Raw genomic sequence first — 22,207 nt, forward strand, 5'->3', positions numbered from 1 at the left:
CATGGGGGAGCATTTGGCCTGGTGTACCTCATCCGCCCCCATTTGTGCTCCTGCACGGGAGCTGGAGCAGTGAAGTTTCCAGTGCATAACCGGTCAAAGAGACAAAGAAGTTTTAAGGGTTTAAATATTTTGCTACCTTGTAGATCCTGGGTGTAAACTGCACAGAGCTTTTATTCCAATCCCAGATCAATTCAGTCCCTGCCCTCTACACAGAATGCGATTTCCATTTGGATTTGGGGCAATTTAATTTTCCTTCTGCAGCAAGAAGGATTGACCCGGAGTGACCCTACCTTTATTGTGCAATATCTTGGAGTGCTATTAATGCTCAATATTTTTCAAATCCGGATTGGGAAAGAAAGCTCTGTGGTAGAGAACCTCTGATAGGTCACACCTGGTCATGTGACAAGCTTGCCTTAAAGGAGAAGCCCCTAATTTCTCCCAACTTCTGTCGGTCCTGGATTTTTTCTCCCTTCTCTGCCTTTTTCAATCCTCTCCCCCGCCCCCCTCCAAAAAAATAAAGAGTCTCCCTGCTTGGCTCCTCTCCCCCCCTTCAAGATAAGAAAGAAAAAGGCTTGCCCCCCTTCTGAACTACCCTAACCATGTACAGAAGACTTTTCCCTTTCAATGGGGGGGGGGGAAGAGGAAGACCCGAGTTCAAAGCGATCTGAATTCAACAGGATTGACAATGGAATAAACAAAGTAAGTGCAGACTCTGCCCTGGTTGGATGCAAAGGTATCAAATTTTTTAAAATAATTCAATAAATCCAGTTGGAGTTGCCAACTGAGGAGACCAATGTACAGTGCATTACAGTAGTGCAGTGTCAGTATTACTGTGGCATGGGACCATATCAGCTGTATCTGATATTGTGACCATCTTATAAGTTAGGCTGAGTTGGAAAGAAAGCCTTGTTTGCAGTGCTGGGTTTCCAGGAAGAAAAGGAAGATACTGGGTGATGGAAACATGCCTTGACAAGTGCTTCACTTACAAGGCAGAGTGAACAGGGCCAGAATTTATACCCTAATCTACATACAGATTTTTAAAAACGCACACAAACATTCCTGCAATCCTTCCCTCATTCATAACTGTAGCCTCTGGATTGCAGACTGCATCTACTTTCCATTTTTTAAAAACATTCTTAGAAAAACTGTAACAACTTTGCCATGCAATGCCCAGTTCAACCCTATACAGATCAAGAGGATCTCAGGAAAACAACACAAGATATAACTACCCCTCCCATTTATTAGTGCCTTGGAATCTCATACAAGTTAAATATTCCTTTATACCAAAGATGCTACCATAACCTTTAAATCAAGACCTTTTACTAAAGACTGAGAGTAGTTACATCTAGACCAAAACATTCAAGACAGCCGTAAAGCTTAATGTCTTCTTTAAAGCTTCAGTTGTTAAGCTAACAGAACTCAAAAGTTTTATCAAATCAGTAGACATTTGTGAAGATGCGTACAACAAAAATCTCAAATAGAAACAAATATTGAACAACTGGCATATACTTCTCAAGAAAACTGAATGCCTATTTTTTAAAGCTGTCACTTCCTAGACCTTGTCATTTTAGGATTTATTTAAAAAATCTATCTTATGCCACTGTACTATAAAATTTTACAGCTGTGAATCTATTCAGTGTATTCTGGTATACAAGCACTGTAGATCAAAACTATTGAACTAAAACATTAATGTTCTACAATGTGTGTAACATGTATTAATTCCAAATGTTTTATTTATTTATTTTTAAAGTATTTTAAGCCTTTTCTTTCTGGAACAACCTTAAACAGCTTACAAAACAAAACATTCCAAATGATTAAATTTAAACAACAGACAGATTAAAAATGTGGTCTTGGACTAGATCTGCTGAGCTGCATATATACATATAAACAGCCTCAGCATATATTCTACTGCAGTTTGTAGGGTCAACGGTTTGAATGCTTCAGATTGCTTTACACATTTGCTATGTATTTTTTAAAGATTGTTAATGTTTTTTTCCTCAGATCTCAAAAGAAAAAGTGTCAATTTGTGGGTATTCATATTCCTGTCATTCTAAAACTGTATATTAATTTTGTTCATATTCTCCTTGAAATTAGCCCATATCACCAGTAACTCCAAACTGCTACTCTTCTAGATTCCTGAATCCACTATATGTATGGTACCTTGGAATTTATAGGTTAGTCAGTAAAAATTCGTGCAAACTTAAATGGACTTGGAGTAATGGTAGAGGACAGGAAGGCCTGGAGGATCATTGTCCAGGGGGTCATGATGGGTCGGACACGACTTCGCACCTAACAACAATAACAACAGTAAAAATATTGATGTGTGCTTTGGAGTAGTTAGATAAATTATTTGAACAGATGCAAGTTGTTAAATAAAGAAAACAGAGGTGAGGGAAGGAATTTCTTTTGATTTTGTTCATCAATGAAATTAAATAATGAAGTATTTTTAAGTAAATGGTGGCTATTATTTTCTAGGCTAACGTTTTCATGGGTACAAAGATTTCTGTGGTGGTCCTGTGGCTCCCTTGTCTCCAAGAACTGGAGGGGGAGGCGGACCTTGGGCTGTTGTAGATGGGGAGAGACTGGTAAATCATGCTTGTTGTTGTTATTAGGTGCAAAGTCATGCCTGACCTATTGCAACCCCATGGACAATAATCCTCCAGGCCTTCCTGTCCTCTACCATTCCCCAAGTCCATTTAAGTTCACACCAACTGCTGTCCAGCCACCTCATTCCTTGCTACTTGGGAGGAAATGTCTAGTTGCGGTTCCAGTTTATGTTTTATATATGAAGAAAAATCCACTGTCTCTTAATCATCATCATATTTACTAGCATTTAACAAGTTATTAATAACCATGTGATTTATATAAATACTAATAACTGGGAACAGTCATTTGAAAAAGTAATTTGTGGATCAAGTCAAACTTCCTTATGTTGGCAGAAATGAGAGTGAAGCTATTGAAATTCACTGTCATAAAACTGCATTAATTGGCTTTGAATGTCAACTTCAGTACTCTGTGAGTTACAAAGGACTGATTTGCAAATTCCTTTTCTTACAATTTCAGTGGTCATATTGCCTACAGGCAATATTATCAAGAGAGGACAAAGACTTTTAATAATATGGTATCTTTCCTGTTCATTTAGACCATATAATTTGTAATAATTATGTTTGTTTAATTTGAGAAAGAAAGATTGGAAGATTATATCCTGTGTTAGGCAAACAAAGCTTACCTTGCTGGGAAGAAAAGTATGCCCAGAATGGATCCAGAAACAGTGAACCATTTAAATGACATCTCATTTTCTTCTTCAGCGTATACAGTTTTTTTTTACCAGCAAATGGATATCTTCTGCAATATAATTTTATTGTTCTTGGATAATTTTTAAAAGTCTCTTATACAAAGTGGAACACTTTGCTTCAATATAGGCTTTACATCTAAGACACAGGATGTCTAGGATTTGGTGATTTTTAGAACACTATTTTTGTTCTTCTCTTCCAGTTTCCAAGATGAAATACATCTTATTGGCTACATTGAGTTACAATGATATAGATCAGTGATATCTCTGCAATTATTGCCGTTTTGGTCTGTAAACTGGCATGTAAATTACCCACATCTTAGATCCTAATACCAGATTGATAGGTATTAGTTATTAATTATTACAACTTTTAAATCCCACTTTAAATCCCACTTGTGATGGTGGCTTACAAATCACAAGTACAGCAAAATACAACTCCAGATAAACCCCCTATACCTGCCTCCCATAGTTTATACTGCATTAATTTGTTTGTATTAGCCTATGGTTGTATGCAATAAATGCTATTTGAACCTCTGTATGGCATGCAAAGGCCATCCAAATAAAATGATCTTGTGGTATCTCCTGTAGATTTTTATCAATAGCACTCCACTCCTCTCCTCAGAGAGACTATTCCACAAAATGTGAGCTATAGTGGACAAGAAAAATGCTCTGGTTGACGCCAAGAAAGCTACCTTAAGTGGGAGGACAGCTAGTAGATGGCAACCTGAGAACCATAGCTGGCTCAAAGGGAAACATGAGAGAAGATAGCCCTTTATGGGACCTGGAATCCTGACCTAGACCCAGAAACACACTGGTAGCCAATTGTATTTGGGTGAGATATGTTTCAGTAAGCTAGACACTGAAAATCTGACTGACACATTCTGAACCAGCTGCAGTTTCCAGACTGTCTTCAGGGGCAGCCCATCATTGGGAGAAGGCTCCCTATACTTGAAACTTTTAGACTTCATTGAACAGGACCGTAGAATACAAAGCATTGAAAAGACCGTACTGTTTACTGGGATCTGGAAAGTCCCTTGCTCAAATCTCATCCCAAACAGAGACTTATCAGGTGGCCTGAGCCCAACAAGAAGAAAATGACTCTGAATTCTAGTGAATGGGATATGTTCTCTGGAGCAGCTAACCTGAACAAGTCTTGCATGCTGTTGTTGATTTGAGACAAATCTGCAACAAATCTGCAAAGCTCTGCAGATATGTCTGGTGTCCATGTTAATCCATTGCCTTACCATGAATGCAATTCTTCCCATTCCTCCCTTTAAGTCTCTGCCACACTGATTCAAGCAAATCACCCCACAATCTATACACCTTTAAAGCAGCAGAAGGTGAGCAGACTCTCATTGGTACTCTTTTTGTACCCTCAATGAAAAATAAAAACACAAAAAGGGAATTAAAGCAGCATTCTAGAAGATACAGAAATGCTATACTGACATCTTGCATGGTCTGCATGGGACTATTGTATCCAGTTTAATTTAGAACAACCTTAGGCCTGCTTTGAGTTATGCCAGAGGCCATGTCAGGAGAATAGTTGTTGGTTCACAATTCTGTCTGGTGATGCTGAAGACTGGTCAGTTAATGTGAAGAAGAAAAAAAATAATAGTGTGAAACATTGTTCCTGGATCTGCAGTTTTCACCCACACAGTATGAAAGGACTTGTAGTAGGGCAGCCCATGCATATAAAACTTAGATGTAGAAATTAAAATAATCTTATAATTAATTTATTGATCTAGTTTCTTCTTTATCTTGACAAAAATGAATTCTGCTGACGCCATTAGGAATGTATCAGCTCTTGGAAATTAAGCAGGGGGAGCTCTGTGAAGTAAGTGCTTGGAAGTGAAATCATCAATCTTGGGTTGCTACATAGAGGGAGGCAATGACAAACCACCTTTGTTAGTTCCTTGCCTTGAAAATCCTATGGGGTTGCCATAAGTAGACTATAACTTAACTTCAAATAACACTTGCAATAGAAGCATATAAAATATGAAATTCCTAACTAATTTTTTTGTTGTTGTTTTTGCTCTTTTCCCCTCAGGATCTTCGCAATACCTAAGAATGGAGAAGAGAAACACTAGTACTCAGGTGAAAAAAAAGAAACAAAGGAGATTCAGATGGTGTCATTCATACGTCACCAGAAATATGGCCAGAAATTGCCTAGAAGAATCAGTCAAGTTAACTAGAGAAGCTGAAAGGCATGGGGAGACAGAGAGGGTTTGTTTTTTTTCCAGGAACATAATTAAATTTCTATTTATCTAAGCAGTGAAGGCATATATGAGATACATGTCTGCCAAGCATTTTGTGTAACCAGAATACTTAGCCCAGTTTTTCACTGTCAGTAATTGAGAAAAATCTGTGTAAAAAGGTAAAGGTAAAGGTATCCCCTGTGCAAGCACTGAGTCATGTCTGACCCTTGGGGTGACGCCCTCTAGCGTTTTCATGGCAGACTCAATATGGGGTGGTTTGCCAGTGCCTTCCCCAGTCATTACCGTTTACCCCCCAGCAAGCTGGGTACTCATTTTACCGACCTCGGAAGGATGGAAGGCTGAGTCAACCTTGAGCCGGCTGCTGGGATTGAACTCCCAGCCTCATGGGCAAAGCTTTCAGACGGCTGCTTTACCACTCTGCGCCACAAGAGGCTCATCTGTGTACACATTGGTAACTTACTAGTTTGGGGAGGTCTATTGTGCTTTTTAAATGTTGTAAAAAATAATCTACTAAGGGGTTTCCCGTTATTTCTGTAGTTGCAGATATTTTACTTTTTATTTATCTGTAAACCGCCGGGGGCGGTATAAATAAAGCAGTAAGGGGGGTTCAGGTGGGCTCAGTCCGGGATGAGGAAAGGAGCCTGTTGGCTCCTTGGCCCCGGACTGACAGCAGAGGGACCAATCGGAAGTCGCGAAGCGACTTCCGATTGGTCCCTCTGCTGTCAGTCCGGGGCCAAGGAGCCAGTCAGGAGTCGCGACCAGCACCATTCCTGATTGGCCTCTTCTCCTCACTGAGACAGCAGAGGGGCCAGTCACGAGCCTCCAGCAGTTCAAACAGCTCTGAAGGCGCGAAACTGTATCCTCGACCTCCCACCCCCCAGGACCGTTAACGGCCGTTAGTCCTGGCTGCCACCACCAGAACAATCACAGAAGAAGCAAGCTCCTGGTCTCTCATTGATCAAGCGCCTCACCGGCTCCCGCCACCCACGACTGCACCGGCAAGTGCACCCGCCTTCCAACTTTTCAAGCCCCCTGGCCCACGAACAAACCTTCCCTACTGCCCAGACGCTTCCCCCCTCCCCTTGCCCACCAACCCGGTATAAGCACCGAGAAAACCAACTGGCCGGCCAAAAGAACAGGGGCGAAGAGCAGGCAAGGGGAAAACCAACTGTATGCATATTTGAGTTCCCTCCCTCCCTGCTACTCGCCCCTCTTTCTTTCCCCAGCCGGGCTGCTGAGACGCGCCTGCAAGAAGTCTCGCTTTAAGGAGGGGGGGGGGGGGGCTCAGAGCCATGGCACCGCAGCCCCTGTCATGCTCTGTCCGTGCGAGTGTCTTCTTGCAGGGGCCTCCAAGCACCCCGGCCGGCCAAAAGAACAGGGGCGAAGAGCAGGCACCCAGAAAACCAACTGTATGCATATTTGAGTTCCCTCCCTCCCTGCTACTCGCCCCTCTTTCTTTCCCCGGCCGGGCTGCTGAGACGCGCCTGCAAGAAGTCTCGCTTTAAGGAGGGGGGGGGGGGGCTCAGAGCCATGGCACCGCAGCCCCTGTCATGCTCTGTCCGTGCGAGTGTCTTCTTGCAGGGGCCTCCAAGCACCCCGGCCGGCCAAAAGAACAGGGGCGAAGAGCAGGCACCCAGAAAACCAACTGTATGCATATTTGAGTTCCCTCCCTCCCTGCTACTCGCCCCTCTTTCTTTCCCCGGCCGGGCTGCTGAGACGCGCCTGCAAGAAGTCTCGCTTTAAGGAGGGGGGGGGGCTCAGAGCCATGGCACCGCAGCCCCTGTCATGCTTCTGTCGGTGCGAGTGTCTTCTTGCAGGGGCCTCCAAGCACCCCGGCCGGCCAAAAGAACAGGGGCGAAGAGCAGGCAAGGGGAAAACCAACTGTATGCATATTTGAGTTCCCTCCCTGCTACTCGCCCCTCTTTCTTTCCCCGGCCGGGCTGCTGAGACGCGCCTGCAAGAAGTCTCGCTTTAAGGAGGGGGGGGGGCTCAGAGCCATGGCGCCCCAGCCCCTGTCATGCTTCTGTCCGTGCGAGTGTCTTCTTGCAGGGGCCTCCAAGCACCCCGGCCGGCCAAAAGAACAGGGGCGAAGAGCAGGCACCCAGAAAACCAACTGTATGCATATTTGAGTTCCCTCCCTCCCTGCTACTCGCCCCTCTTTCTTTCCCCAGCCGGGCTGCTGAGACGCGCCTGCAAGAAGTCTCGCTTTAAGGAGGGGGGGGGGGCTCAGAGCCATGGCACCGCAGCCCCTGTCATGCTCTGTCCGTGCGAGTGTCTTCTTGCAGGGGCCTCCAAGCACCCCGGCCGGCCAAAAGAACAGGGGCGAAGAGCAGGCAAGGGGAAAACCAACTGTATGCATATTTGAGTTCCCTCCCTCCCTGCTACTCGCCCCTCTTTCTTTCCCGGCCGGGCTGCTGAGACGCGCCTGCAAGAAGTCTCGCTTTAAGGAGGGGGGGGGGCTCAGAGCCATGGCACCGCAGCCCCTGTCATGCTTCTGTCCGTGCGAGTGTCTTCTTGCAGGGGCCTCCAAGCACCCCGGCCGGCCAAAAGAACAGGGGCGAAGAGCAGGCACCGAGAAAACCAACTGTATGCATATTTGAGTTCCCTCCCTCCCTGCTACTCGCCCCTCTTTCTTTCCCCAGCCGGGCTGCTGAGACGCGCCTGCAAGAAGTCTCGCTTTAAGGAGGGGGGGGGGCTCAGAGCCATGGCACCGCAGCCCCTGTCATGCTTCTGTCAGTGCGAGTGTCTTCTTGCAGGGGCCTCCAAGCACCCCGGCCGGCCAAAAGAACAGGGGCGAAGAGCAGGCACCGAGAAAACCAACTGTATGCATATTTGAGTTCCCTCCCTCCCTGCTACTCGCCCCTCTTTCTTTCCCCAGCCGGGCTGCTGAGACGCGCCTGCAAGAAGTCTCGCTTTAAGGAGGGGGGGGGGCTCAGAGCCATGGCACCGCGGCCCCTGTCATGCTCCCGGTGGGCTGTTGATGTAGTTCTGTTGGTGCGAGTGTCCCTCGGCCGCTTTGGGTGCGCTCCGGAGCCCAGGAGCAGGATTTACTGTGGAAGATCCACGGAACAGCGGTTCCCTTTGTCAACCCTTCGGCAGTCAGCACTATCGCCCATTCAAGGAGGGGGATGGGCTTGTAGAGGCACGGGGGAGGGCAGTGGTGGCTGGCTGGACGCTCAGTACCAGGGCAAGGCGTGGGATGTGCGGGTCAAGCCCCCGGCCCCGCTTAAAGCCAGACTTCTTGCGGGCGCATCCCAGCAGACCGGCCACTGAAACAGTTGCGAGGAGAAGGCAGCCAGACCTCTTGGCTGTGAGACTCGACTGTATGCATATTTGAGTTGGCTCGCTCCCTGCTGCTCGCCCCTGTTTCTTTTGGCAGCCAGGCTGCTGGGAGGCGCCTGCAAGAAGTCTGGCTTTAAGCGGGGGGGGGGGGGGGGCTCAGGGCCATGGCGCCGCGGCCCCTGTCATGCTTCCGGCGGCTCGCTGACGTAGTTCTATCGATGCAAGTGTCCTGCAGCCGCTTTACCCGTGCTCCGGAGCCCAGGAGCAGGATTCACCATGGGAGATCTGCAGAGAGCTGCCTCTCTTTGTCGGGCTTTGGCCAGTCTGCGTTGTCACCCGGTCAAGGAGGGGAACGGGCCTGGATGGATGGTCGGTGCCACGGCAAGCCGTGGGATGCGCGGGTCTCAACCGGCCAGTCAAGCCCCCCCCCCTCTGTTTTCCACGGCATCTGGGGAAGGGAACGTGGATTAGCGCTTCCCAGTTGGTGGGAGGGGAGGAGAGAACAGGAGGCTTGGGCTCCTGACACTTATGCCGGTTTGGTAGACAGGGGGGGGGGAGGGAAGCATCTGGCCGCAAGGGCAGGATCGATTGTGGCCCATGGGACTGGTCCCAAGCCATGGGATGCTCCCCTGCGCGGGTCTCAGGTGGCCAGTCAAGCCTCCCCTCCTGCGACACCTCCGCTGCACAAAAGAAGACAGACAAACAGCCAGGGAGACAACTCAAATGTATGTAGCTCTTAAAATTGCACCCAGTATATGCCCATAGTCGAGCAAACATCCCACAGCCTCCTGTTCTCTCCTCCCCTCCCTCCAGCTGTCACCTGCTACTCCGCCTCCCTGTGCCAGCCTCCTCGCAAAGCTGGGGGGGGGGGGAGGGCTCCAGCTCTAAAGCATAAATTCAGCCTTCTAAAACTGCATCTTCATGGTGTTAATTCAGCCCTCGAAAGCGAAAAAAAAACACACACAAAGAAAAAAACTCAAAAAGCAACATGCACAGCTGCAGCACTGTGACAGAACTGTTCTTCTGCCCCTTTACCTGATCACAGAGATAAGTTTGTGGATCATGTGACTTGCTCCCATCTCCTACCATATTACTTGCAATAGCTCATACCCCATCCCTGTGAGGATACAACTGTTTGTACTTTGTGCACACTGAGAGAATAAAACATGATTTCACTGCTGTTGGAAGAATTGTTGCATGCATGGAAATCTCCAAAGCCAAAACCAATGACACCTGCCTTTGCTGAGACTGGTTGCTGTAAGCATTTGCTTCAGCAGGATTTGATGATACATAAGACACAAACATTGCACAATTCCCTGGGCCTGGAGGTTAGGTTACGTGATATGGCTTTAACAGTCGTAGGAATCCTGCCAATACACAGTGCTAAACTTACAATACAGTTAGATCAAGCTATCTCCTCTATGATTTACACAGCTTTTAATTAGCATCTTTCTGGGAATGCTTTCATAGGGCATACGTGTACCTGCCATAGAGAACCATTGCCCAATTAGTGTTTTTTCAGAGCAAGTACAAACTACTGTTTCAGATAGAGACTTCTATGCAGGTTACAATATGCAGGTTACCTTGGGCCAATGACATGAAAACCACTTCCCTGTGTTACAAACAAATTTTACCCTACGTTTTTATTGCCCTCTCCTGCCTGAGTTGCCTCTTTTCCTGTCTGAAGAACTTTGGCTGCTGGCTCACCCATGGAATTTGAGGGAAGGATTAGGAAACCACTTTGACTTTAAAAACTGCAATGGCATTCAAGGCATTTTAAAAATAATAATAATAATACCCCCCTCCCCCCCAAAAAACCAAACAAACCTCGGAATAATGTCCTGGGTACAAGTCACGTTAAATCAGGAGTTGAAATTTATGAGGTCAAGCCACTCCATGCATAGATTGAAACATCTTTTGGTTCCAGCTAATGGCAGGTTCCTTTGATTCCAAGAACACGCAGTCTCCCTCAGACATCCTGCCTCATTTACTTCACCAGATGACTGGCGTGGGGGGCTCTCAACACATACCTCCTTACATCCTAGGACTGCAGATTTCTAATCTGGCCTGCAAGGTCTCATTCTACAACCCCCCCACATGCAGCCAGGTGGGTGCACTTGGCCTTCCCATGGCACACATAACATTGTTCTGACCAAGCGATGCTGTCAGGGCTCTCTCCACCTCATCCATCCACATCACTGGGTATCGGTTGTGAGGAGAGGAAAAGGGAGGTAAATGTACACTGCTTTGAGAGTCCTTTGGATAGATAATGGCGGCAACTAAGACCCAGCTCTTCCTCCTCCTCCTCCTGCTCCTCCTCCTCCTCTTCTTCCTCTTCCTCTTCCTCTTCTTCTTCTTCTGTGCATCCTCCGTTCAAGCCATTCTCCCCTTCAACCTCTGTCTTCCCCCTGCCATCTCCCTCTACCAGGTTCCCACCAACATTCCCTCCTACATGATTCTGCTCTCACTCCTGCCCCTCTCAACATTTCCCTGCCCTCCTCCATACAGACCCTCCTGTCTCTACAAAACCACACTTGCTACGCCTCTCCCATGACCAATTCACACTTCCCTGTGTGCCTCCACCCTAATCCTTGCTTATCCTTGCTCTTTCTGTGCCCATTCCACAGCTGCCAGCTTGCTTGCCAGTCTCTCCAGCGTCAATCAGCCTCCAGACCATCCTGCTACCACCACAATTACAAACACCTACGCTCCCCCTCGGTGAGTGATGCTGCCATCATTTGCTCCATCTCCCACCATCCTCAGACTGCAATACTGCCTCCCCACCAGCACTTCTCCCACAAGGACACCTGGGTACTGGCAATCCTTCTACACCCATCTGAAGCACCCAAAACCCCACAGTGCCCTTGCTGCCCTCCTTGCCACTATGCCCACATCCATGGCCAGCACTACCTCTCTCCCACTCAGACCTACCAAAACAGTGACTATTCCCTACTCTTTGAAATAACTCTCCCTATCTTTCCCCCGACCCCTTACACACCTGATATTTCTCCTGCTTACACCTCTGTTCTCCTTTTACAGAGCAAACCACATCATCCTGTGACTCCAACGAGGAGAACACGACCTGCATCTCTGGCAGACTCCTTGGACTGCTTGCCTGAAGCCACACCTACCATACATCCAGCAATTTCGACACTGTCTCCCACATCCCTCCCCTTCTCCCAGCCTCTCCTATATACCCCTCCCCACCACATGCCTACCTGACACTTGCTCATAAACCACCACAATACACGGAACGCTCTTACCCTTCTTTCTTTCCTCCACAGATAGACTTGCCTACTCTCCTGCTTCAATCATCCTTCTGCGCTACTGTGAAGACACCTCCACCACAAATCAGGCCTCCCTACAGACTCTCTACTTCGTGAATACCACTCCGAACTTCCTCCTCCATAGCAGCCTGCCCACAAAACCTTTCACACTCAACAACTCTTACACACACAACACCGCCCTTAAAACCTCCTGTTTCCCTTCCACTGCAGCCTATGAGCCTGCACCTGTTTGACCCTACTACACAAATCTCCTACAATCCTACTCCCTCCAAGCGTTTCCCGTTACAAATATACCCTCTGCCCCAATAGTTGCCTTTGTCTCCACAGACTCCTCAGTGACTACTGCTGCTTCCCCATCCCTCGGCATCCTAACACCTTCCCGCCAATCTTCTGCACCTTGCAAGCTCATCACAACCCCTCTTAACAAGCGTCCCCACTACTGCATCCATTCCGCACCTGCCTACGTACCTGCCCGCCTCTCCACCATACATCTAAAATCCCAACATTCTCCAAGCCTCCTACAAACCCCCTGAAACGGGGGTTCTGCATCCTCCCCACAAGCCTCTTGGTAAGTACCGCTAACGTGCCAGGCCCCACACTTCCCACTCTCTTCACCCCTCTATGGAGACTGTCCCCTCCCCTCCCCACACCCAAGCCCACCCTCATCCTTGCCCCTTCTGGCTCCCTTCCACAGCTGCCTGTGTGCCTGCCAGCCTCTCCAGCTACTCTACGACCTACCAAGACTCCTGCCCACACCACTCTTCCGACCTCCTACTCACCCCCTGAAACGGGGGTTCTGCATCCTCCCCACAAGCCTCTTGGTAAGTACCGCTAACGTGCCAGGCCCCACACTTCCCACTCTCTTCCCCCCTCTATGGAGACTGTCCCCTCCCCACACCCAAGCCCACCCTCATCCTTGCCCCTTCTGGCTCCCTTCCACAGCTGCCTGTGTGCCTGCCAGCCTCTCCAGCTACTCTACGGCCTACCAAGACTCCTGCCGCCACCACTCTTCTGCCCTCCTACTCACCCCCTGAAACGGGGGTTCTGCATCCTCCCCACAAGCCTCTTGGTAAGTATCGCTAACGTGCCAGGCCCCACACTTCCCACTCTCTTCCCCCGTCTATGGAGACTGTCCCCTCCCCACACCCAAGCCCACCCTCATCCTTGCCCCTTCTGGCTCCCTTCCACAGCTGCCTGTGTCCTTCCAGCCTCTCCAGCTACTCTACGGCCTACCAAGACTCCTGCCCCCACCACTCTTCTGCCCTCCTACTCACCCCCTGAAACGGGGGTTCTGCATCCTCCCCACAAGCCTCTTGGTAAGTACCGCTAACGTGCCAGGCCCCACACTTCCCACTCTCTTCCCCCCTCTATGGAGACTGTCCCCTCCCCACACCCCAGCCCACCCTCATCCTTGCCCCTTCTGGCTCCCTTCCACAGCTGCCTGTGTGCCTGCCAGCCTCTCCAGCTACTCTACGGCCTACCAAGACTCCTGTCGCCACCACTCTTCCGACCTCCTACTCACCCCCTGAAACGGGGGTTCTGCATCCTCCCCACAAGCCTCTTGGTAAGTACTGCTAACGTGCCAGGCAACACTCTTCCCACTCTCTTCCCCCCTCTATGGAGACTGTCCCCTCCCCACACCCAAGCCCACCCTCAGCCTTGCCCCTTCTGGCTCCCTTCCACAGCTGCCTGTGTGCCTGCCAGCCTCTCCAGCTACTCTACGGCCTACCAAGACTCCTGCCCCCACCACTCTTCTGCCCTCCTACTCACCCCCTGAAACAGGGGTTCTGCATCCTCCCCACAAGCCTCTTGGTAAGTATCGCTAACGTGCCAGGCCCCACACTTCCCACTCTCTTCCCCCCTCTACGGAGACTGTCCCCTCCCCACACCCAAGCCCACCCTCATCCTTGCCCCTTCTGGCTCCCTTCCACAGCTGCCTGTGTGCCTGCCAGCCTCTCCAGCTACTCTACGGCCTACCAAGACTCCTGCCGCCACCACTCTTCCGACCTCCTACTCACCCCCTGAAACGGGGGTTCTGCATCCTCCCCACAAGCCTCTTGGTAAGTACCGCTAACGTGCCAGGCAACACACTTCCCACTCTTCCCCCCTCTATGGAGACTGTCCCCTCCCCACACCCAAGCCCACCCTCATCCTTGCCCCTTCTGGCTCCCTTCCACAGCTGCCTGTGTGCCTGCCAGCCTCTCCAGGTACTCTACGGCCTACCAAGACTCCTGCCCCCACCACTCTTCTGCCCTCCTACTCACCCCCTGAAACGGGGGTTCTGCATCCTCCCCACAAGCCTCTTGGTAAGTACCGCTAACGTGCCAGGCAACACACTTCCCACTCTTCCCCCCTCTATGGAGACTGTCCCCTCCCCACACCCAAGCACACCCTCATCCTTGCCCCTTCTGGCTCCCTTCCACAGCTGCCTGTGTGCCTGCCAGCCTCTCCAGGTACTCTACGGCCTACCAAGACTCCTGCCGCCACCACTCTTCCGACCTCCTACTCACCCCCTGAAACGGGGGTTCTGCATCCTCCCCACAAGCCTCTTGGTAAGTACCGCTAACGTGCCTGGCCCCACACTTCCCACTCTCTTACCTCCTCTACGGAAACTGTCCCCTCCCCACACCCAAGCCCACCCTCATCCTTGCCCCTTCTGGCTCCCTTCCACAGCTGCCTGTGTGCCTGCCAGCCTCTCCAGCTACTCTACGGCCTACCAAGACTCCTGCCGCCACCACTCTTCTGCCCTCCTACTCACCCCCTGAAACGGGGGTTCTGCATCCTCCCCACAAGCCTCTTGGTAAGTACCGCTAACGTGCCATGCCCCACACTTCCCACTCTCTTCCCCCCTCTATGGAGACTGTCCCCTCCCCACACCCAAGCCCACCCTCATCCTTGCCCCTTCTGGCTCCCTTCCACAGCTGCCTCTGTGCCTGCCAGCCTCTCCAGCTACTCTACGGCCTACCAAGACTCCTGCCCCCACCACTCTTCTGCCCTCCTACTCACCCCCTGAAACGGGGGTTCTGCATCCTCCCCACAAGCCTCTTGGTAAGTACCGCTAACGTGCCAGCCCTCACGCTTCCCACTCTCTTCCCTCCTCTACGGAAACTGTCCCCTCCCCACACCCAAGCCCACCCTCATCCTTTCCCCTTCTGGCTCCCTTCCACAGCTGCCTGTGTGCCTGCCAGCCTCTCCAGCGACTCTACGGCCTACCAAGACTCCTGCCCCCACCACTCTTCCGACCTCCTACTCACCCCCTGAAACGGGGGTTCTGCATCTCCTACCTACCTGCACCTCCACCTACTGCACCACCATATCACATTCCTGCTACTGACAGTCTTCTCACATCCTGCAAACCGACTCTGATCACATCCTGTGCAACAGCAACGCCATTTGACTGGTAAGGACACATGAACCACAATCCATTGCCTTCAATCACCCTTCATTCCATTCCGAAAGTACAAACCACTCATCCCTTTAACAGGCATCCCCTACTCATCCGTCAGATAAGACTAACGTAGCCATGCCACGCAAGAAACGTCAACGCAGTGACAAACAGACATCTACAGATGCTCATGCCGCCTCCAACCGCAGATATCGTGCGTCACGCAATCCACAAAAGACTGCTGATACCTATAGATGGCGCAGTGAACGACGCAGACAAAGCTGTGCTGCACATACTACAAGCCAACAACCATCTCCAACAGCTACCACTACACAGCAACACATTACAGAACAATCCACAGACAAGAATCCACGCAACTCCCCGGACATTCAGCACAATGCTCCTGTACTTCCTCTTGCCCCCACTATACAAGGACATCTACCTCTAGCTTTCACCATGCCCGGCACCCTACCAACCTCGGAACCACACTGCTCTGGAAACCTCACAGAGACATGCCTATCTTGCCAAGCAAAACACTTCCCTGGAGAGAAACACCAAGGACACCACTACTCAACATGCTGCACTAAGGGAGCTGTTGACCTGCCACCAATTCGCACAGCCACCCTCATCAATGACCTCCTAACCAGACAACATGACCACGCCACCAACTTCATGACCAACATTCGCTCCATCAACAGTTCATTGGCATTTGCATCCATGGGTGCCTCTATTGCTGCCCCACCTCGCCATGGGCCATACTGCTTTAGGATATGTGGAACTATCTACCACCGTGCCGGGGCACTACATCCAAACACTGGGGAACCACGCTCATATGCACAGCTCTACATTCTAGATTCCCTGGAAGCGGCACACCAACGACTTCAACGACCTGAAAATGAGTCATGTAACCCAATCCTCCTACAACAACTCAGCAACTTCATGGCTGAAAACAACCCTTTTGCACAGGCCTGCAAAATGCTCTATGAAGTCGAACAGGAGTGCATCCAAGAAGCTCGCCAAAAACATGCTACACCATCCACTGTCACCATGGCCATCCTTCAAGACAGGGAACATGATCCACGCCGTTACAATGTCCCTTGGTCTAATGAGGTTGCCATCATCTTTGAAGCTGATGACGGATGCCCACCTCTACATCGCGACTTGCTCATCCACTGCCGCAGGCCATCTACTGATCACCCCGCACGTACTGAGCGGATCTCCATTCTCGATCCAAACCTGGAGCCCATGGTCTACCCATTACTTTTCCCCTTAGGAGACCAAAGCTGGGGAATAGATATACCCCTCCAACAGCGACCTAGAGCAATTGCACAACTCCACCAACAGAGTGCACACCCACGCACACGTGTCACTCAGATGCAGTACTACCAGTACCGTCTTTCCGTCCGAGACACATTTAATCCATTTCTTGCAGCGGGCAAACTAACTCAGCAATACATTGTTGATGCCTATGTCAAAACAGAGGCCAACCGTCTCAATTATCTACGCCAGAATCAGAATACTCTACGAGCGGAGAATTACCGTGGACTCATGGACCACCTTCAACAAGCCACAGGAAACACTCCCCCACCAGGCACTGCTATCATCTTACCATCCTCCTTCCAGGGCAGTCCAAGAAACATGATGCAAAACTATCAAGATGCCATGGCTATTGTCCGACAGTACAGTAAGCCTGACCTATTCATTACAATGACTTGCAACCCACAATGGCCAGAAATCCAGGACAACCTTCAAGGACAGCCAGCAGAAAACAGACCAGACATTGTTGCCCGTGTGTTCCACTTGAAGCTCACATCACTGCTTGATGACTTGATGCGACGACATATCTTCGGAACCCCAGTTGCTCAAGTGCATGTGGTTGAGTTCCAGAAAAGAGGCCTCCCACATGCCCATCTCCTACTCCTCCTCAAACAGCCCTTCAAACCACACACACCAGACATCATCGATCTCATTGTCAGTGCTGAGATCCCAGACCCACAGAAGATGCCTGCTTTATATGCAGCAGTTACAAAACACATGATTCATGGGCCATGTGGCGACAAGTACAGATATGCTCCCTGTATGAAGGAGGACAAGTGCAGCAAACGTTTCCCAAAATCCTTCGAGGAAGACACACAACCTAACCAGAACGGTTACCCACTATACCGCCGAAGAGACAATGGCAGAACAGCCGCCGTGCGTGGAGCGACACTAGATAACAGATGGGTTGTCCCCTACAACCCATATCTACTCCTGCGCTATAATTGCCACATCAATGTTGAGGTTTGTGCCTCTGTGAAGAGTGTTAAATACCTTTTCAAATATATCTACAAAGGCTACGACTGTGCCACTATTCGCCTCACAGAGACTAACCAACGGTACGATGAGATCAAGATGCATGTTGACTCCCGGTATGTCAGCCCACCAGAAGCCATGTGGCGCCTCCTTTCCTACAATCTCCATGCGCAGTCACACAGCATTGTACGCCTACCTGTACACCTGCCTGACTACCAGTCTGTAATTTTTGATGCGCGCACACTTCAGACAAACCCCGCCACTGTGGAAAGCAATGCACAGAGAGACACCATGCTCACGGCTTGGTTCCTGCTAAACTCAGAACACGAAGAGGCACGCTCCATCCTCTACATTGACATCCCAAAAACATATATCTTTCAAAAAGACATCCGGAAATGGGTTCCTCGCAAACGGCAGGCGACAAACATCATTGGACGTATGTACTCTGTCAACTTCGCCACAGATACAGAACGCTACTGCTTACGACTCCTCCTCTTACACATCCCTGGCGCTACAAGCTTTGAAGACATTAGAACTTACAATGGCATTCAATGTGCCTCTTTCCAGGAGGCAGCACTTCAACGTGGCCTGCTACAAGATGACAATGTCTGGGATGCTACAATGGCTGATGCTGCACTATACACCATGCCACACGCTCTCAGAGACCTCTTTGCGTACATCCTTATCTACGGGGTAGTCCCAAGACCTCAGCAGCTCTTTGATAACTACAAAACACAACTCTGGGAGGACTATGCCACACAACATGGCCAAGAACATACTGACAACTGCATTACCTGTCTTGCACGCACACTGACTGACATTGATACCACTTTGCGCATCAATGGATCTTCATGTAGAAAAAAAGGACTCCAACCACCACCAACAATCATCAACACACCACCAGAAGAACACACGCCACAACACTACCACAATCTTGCTACACAGATGGTTGCAACACTCAATGCCCAGCAACTTGCTGCTTACAACAGCATTCTGGATGCAAGCCAAGACAACACATGCCCACACCGCTGCTACTTCATTGATGGACCAGGAGGCACTGGCAAAACATACCTGTACACAACTCTAATATACACATTCAAAGGACTGGGAGGACATGTCTTGCCTGTCGCTTCTACAGGCATTGCAGCAAACCTACTCCCCGGGGGCAAGACATTCTATAACCAATTCAAACTCCTCCCCCCACTAACAGAGACATCTTCCTCAAATATCTCTCCGGACTCAAGGGACGCCACTCTTATACGTACTGCCTCTGCCATTATCTGGGATGAGGCCACCATGGCACCAAGAGCAGCCCTCACTGCCATTGACAGACTACTCCAAGAACTTATGTCTTCAAACAAACCTTTTGGGGGAAAACTACTCATCTTGGGAGGAGACTTCAGGCAAACACTCCCGGTTGTCAAACATGGAAACAGAACAACCACCATTGAGGCCACCATCAAACACCATCCTCTCTGGACCCATTTCAACATTTTCCCCTTGACTGTCAATGTACGTGCCACAGATCCTGCCTTCAGTCAATGGATCCTTCAGATTGGAGATGGAGCACATGACATCACGCCACCACTTCCAGAAGACATGGTAGAAATCCCAAGACAAACTATCACTACACAAGACCTGGCTACAGACATTTTTGGCACACAGTTCACCGCAGAACAAACCCACACTTTTACAGACAGAGCCATTCTCTGTCCCAAAAACTCCCATGTCGACACCCTCAACGCAAGCATTCTTCGTCGTTTGGAGGGCAATGTGACAACATACTACAGTGTAGACTCCATTGAGGACGAGAATGAAGAGAACTCAGAAATCTTCTTCCCCATTGAATTCCTCAACTCCCTAAACCCAACCGGCATGCCTCTTCACCAGTTAACTCTAAAAACTGGAGCCATTGTGATACTCCTACGAAATCTGAACACTAACAAAGGCCTATGCAATGGCACCAGACTCATCATTACTGATCTCCGGCCAAACATACTTCTGGCACGGATTGCCACTGGATCAGCCTCAGGAGACACCGTTTTCATACCACGCATCACATTAGCACCTAAAGACCCAGACTTACCCTTCACTCTCTGCCGATTACAATTTCCTGTAAAACTTGCCTTCGCAATGACCATTAACAAATCTCAGGGACAAACACTCCGCAAAGTTGGCCTCCATCTTGAGGAGCCTGTATTCAGCCATGGACAGCTATACGTTGCAATTTCCCGAGTGCGCCGCTTCCAGGACCTCCACATACACGTGACTTCACAACCACAGCAAGGCATGTTACTACCGGGTTCAGACCAAATCTTCACCAAAAACATTGTCTTCCCAGAAATCCTAATACAGAAAACACACAACCAGCCACAGGAACAACATCCACATCTAAGCTCTCTTGACCTCTCCCCTGACCATCCCACCTCCGCTCACTAACAGCCAATCCTCAACAACAAAAGCATAACAATATCCACACAACAATATCATTCCTCTAACACTACACTCCTCCATGACACACAGCAGCAACAAATCATAACCCATCCTTAATGTCAATAAAGAACTTCTGATTACAAAATGCACTTCAGCCCATTTGTCTTTATTTCATCATTTATTGTTATTATACTCTGTTGCCTCCAAAGTACTTCATTGGTCTCAACAACCAAACCTGCTCTTCTTGGACCTCCACACACACCACTCCCACCAACATGGCTGGACGGAAACACTGCAAAACAAAACAGAAAAATAAGCAACATCAAACCACCTCAACATAAGTCCACCACCCTCCAACTCAGCCTCTTCACAATATAGCCATACACTACCTTTCAACACCAAAAGTTTAATCCCTCCTTAACAAAACACTACTACACATTCTCACCAAATATATCTCCACTTCCTTGAACCTCTTCCATTCACTCTACACAAACACCTCCAATAACACTTGCACAAACACCCAGCCACCAACAGCACTCTCAAATCTACACTTTCTAGCGCCCGTTGTATTTAAACGTACAACGGGCTTTAAATCTAGTAATATATATTTCTAGATCACCTTTCCACACAACCAGAAATATTAAATATATGTCTGTGTGGAAGTATCAGAGTTAATCAATTGGATTTTAATTCCTTGATCTCTCCATATCTGGCTGTTTGTTCTGCTTCCAACCAGTTCCCTCGCACATCCATGCCAGGACATATGTCATCATCTTCTCCTTGTCTTCCAGATGGCCCTTCCCATAGCATTCCCTGGCTGGTCAGGGAACTCCTAACACTTTATCTGAGATTCCTGATCCATATATCCTATTGCACTTCTTCCTACCTCTGGGGAAGTCCCTCCCTTTTGATTAGTTTGTACTGAACTAGCCAAATGAGAAGAATACAGTTCAGAGTAAGATAATTACGTGGATTTTTTTTAAAAACAGACCAATTGAGCTGTAAGACTGATGTAAGTTTCAGAGTATGATTGTGTGAGGAAAATATTGGATGGTGGCAAGGGATGGAGACTATGCCCAGGCCAAGATGAATTTAAATCGGCAGAACAGCTATCATAACATCTTCATGAAGTAAGATATTTATACATACACATATAAAGGCCATGGATATACATCTAATCTTATTCCTGAGTTAATTATAGCTTCTTTTAATAGGGGCACATAAAACCATTAGCCAGAGTCTGAAAACATATCTGTTTTAATATATTGAATGGTGATAGCTTTGTAAATTTACTCTCTACATTTTATGAAAACACTATGTAGACCAGTGGAGTTGTTATATGCAAGTCTATCTGATTTTATTTTTTTACATATGGTTTTAAAACTGCAGGATACAGAAGTATTTTGTTAGAAGCAGCATTAAGAATATTTTGTTCACATATTCTCCACTAAGATATGTATGCATTTGTTAATGTTAACATGGTTAATAGAGGTAGTATATTATCTTGGGAACATGAAATTGGATTGCCTTGTTCCCTTCACTATCCAGCACAATAACAATGCATATGAATTTGACGCCTCTCATATCTTCCAACTGTCATAGAAACTTGGAAGTATTCAGCCTGGATGCTAGCTGAACAGTGCATTAATAGATCACTATTGGAAAGGATGGTGGTATAACCCAATCTCATGAGTTCTCAGAAGCAAAGTAGAGCCAGTACTTGGACTTGGACTAGATGACCCTGGATGTATCCTGGGAGACTACAAGGATGGTTCTGCACAGAAATCATAGAGTTGGAAGGGACGGTACCTCCAGGGTCATCTAGTCCAAGTCCCTGCAGAATGCAGGAAATTCAAAGCTACCTGCCAACCCACAGTGACCCCAATTCCATGCTCAGATGATCCTCCCCCCTCCAAAAAAAAAATCAGAATCCATGGCCAGTCTGGCATGGAAGAAATTCACCTCCTGACCCGAAAGTTGCAATAGGTATATCCCTAGCAAAGAAAAAAAATGGCCACAA

General features: G+C 48.7%; 2 protein-coding genes and 1 long non-coding RNA gene across 44 annotated transcripts in view; 2 read left to right on the forward strand and 1 right to left on the reverse strand.

Annotated features, from left to right (window-relative positions):
* Positions 1-22,207, reverse strand: part of PTPRD (protein tyrosine phosphatase receptor type D) — a 1,533,354-nt gene that overhangs the window by 1,317,260 nt on the left and 193,887 nt on the right. The gene's annotated exons all lie outside the window — the stretch shown is intronic.
* LOC143841829 (uncharacterized) lies at positions 9,342-12,915 on the forward strand. The gene is made up of 4 exons (XR_013232876.1): positions 9,342-9,515; positions 11,418-11,508; positions 11,830-12,645; positions 12,772-12,915. It is a non-coding gene; the product is annotated as an uncharacterized LOC143841829 (long non-coding RNA).
* On the forward strand, positions 14,508-20,716 carry LOC143841157 (uncharacterized). Of its 2 annotated transcripts, XM_077345029.1 has the most exons (5): positions 14,508-14,629; positions 14,751-14,877; positions 14,999-15,125; positions 15,247-15,477; positions 15,562-20,716. In XM_077345029.1, exon 5 carries the CDS (start codon positions 15,601-15,603, stop codon positions 20,191-20,193), a length of 4,593 nt encoding a protein of 1,530 aa, XP_077201144.1. In that variant the 5' UTR covers positions 14,508-14,629; positions 14,751-14,877; positions 14,999-15,125; positions 15,247-15,477; positions 15,562-15,600; the 3' UTR covers positions 20,194-20,716. The 2 variants fall into 2 exon arrangements, with proteins under 2 accessions (XP_077201144.1, XP_077201143.1); XM_077345028.1 differs by having other exon boundaries at positions 15,247-20,716.

Source organism: Paroedura picta, chromosome 7, assembly GCF_049243985.1.
Source record: "Paroedura picta isolate Pp20150507F chromosome 7, Ppicta_v3.0, whole genome shotgun sequence".
Taxonomy (NCBI): domain Eukaryota; kingdom Metazoa; phylum Chordata; class Lepidosauria; order Squamata; family Gekkonidae; genus Paroedura; species Paroedura picta.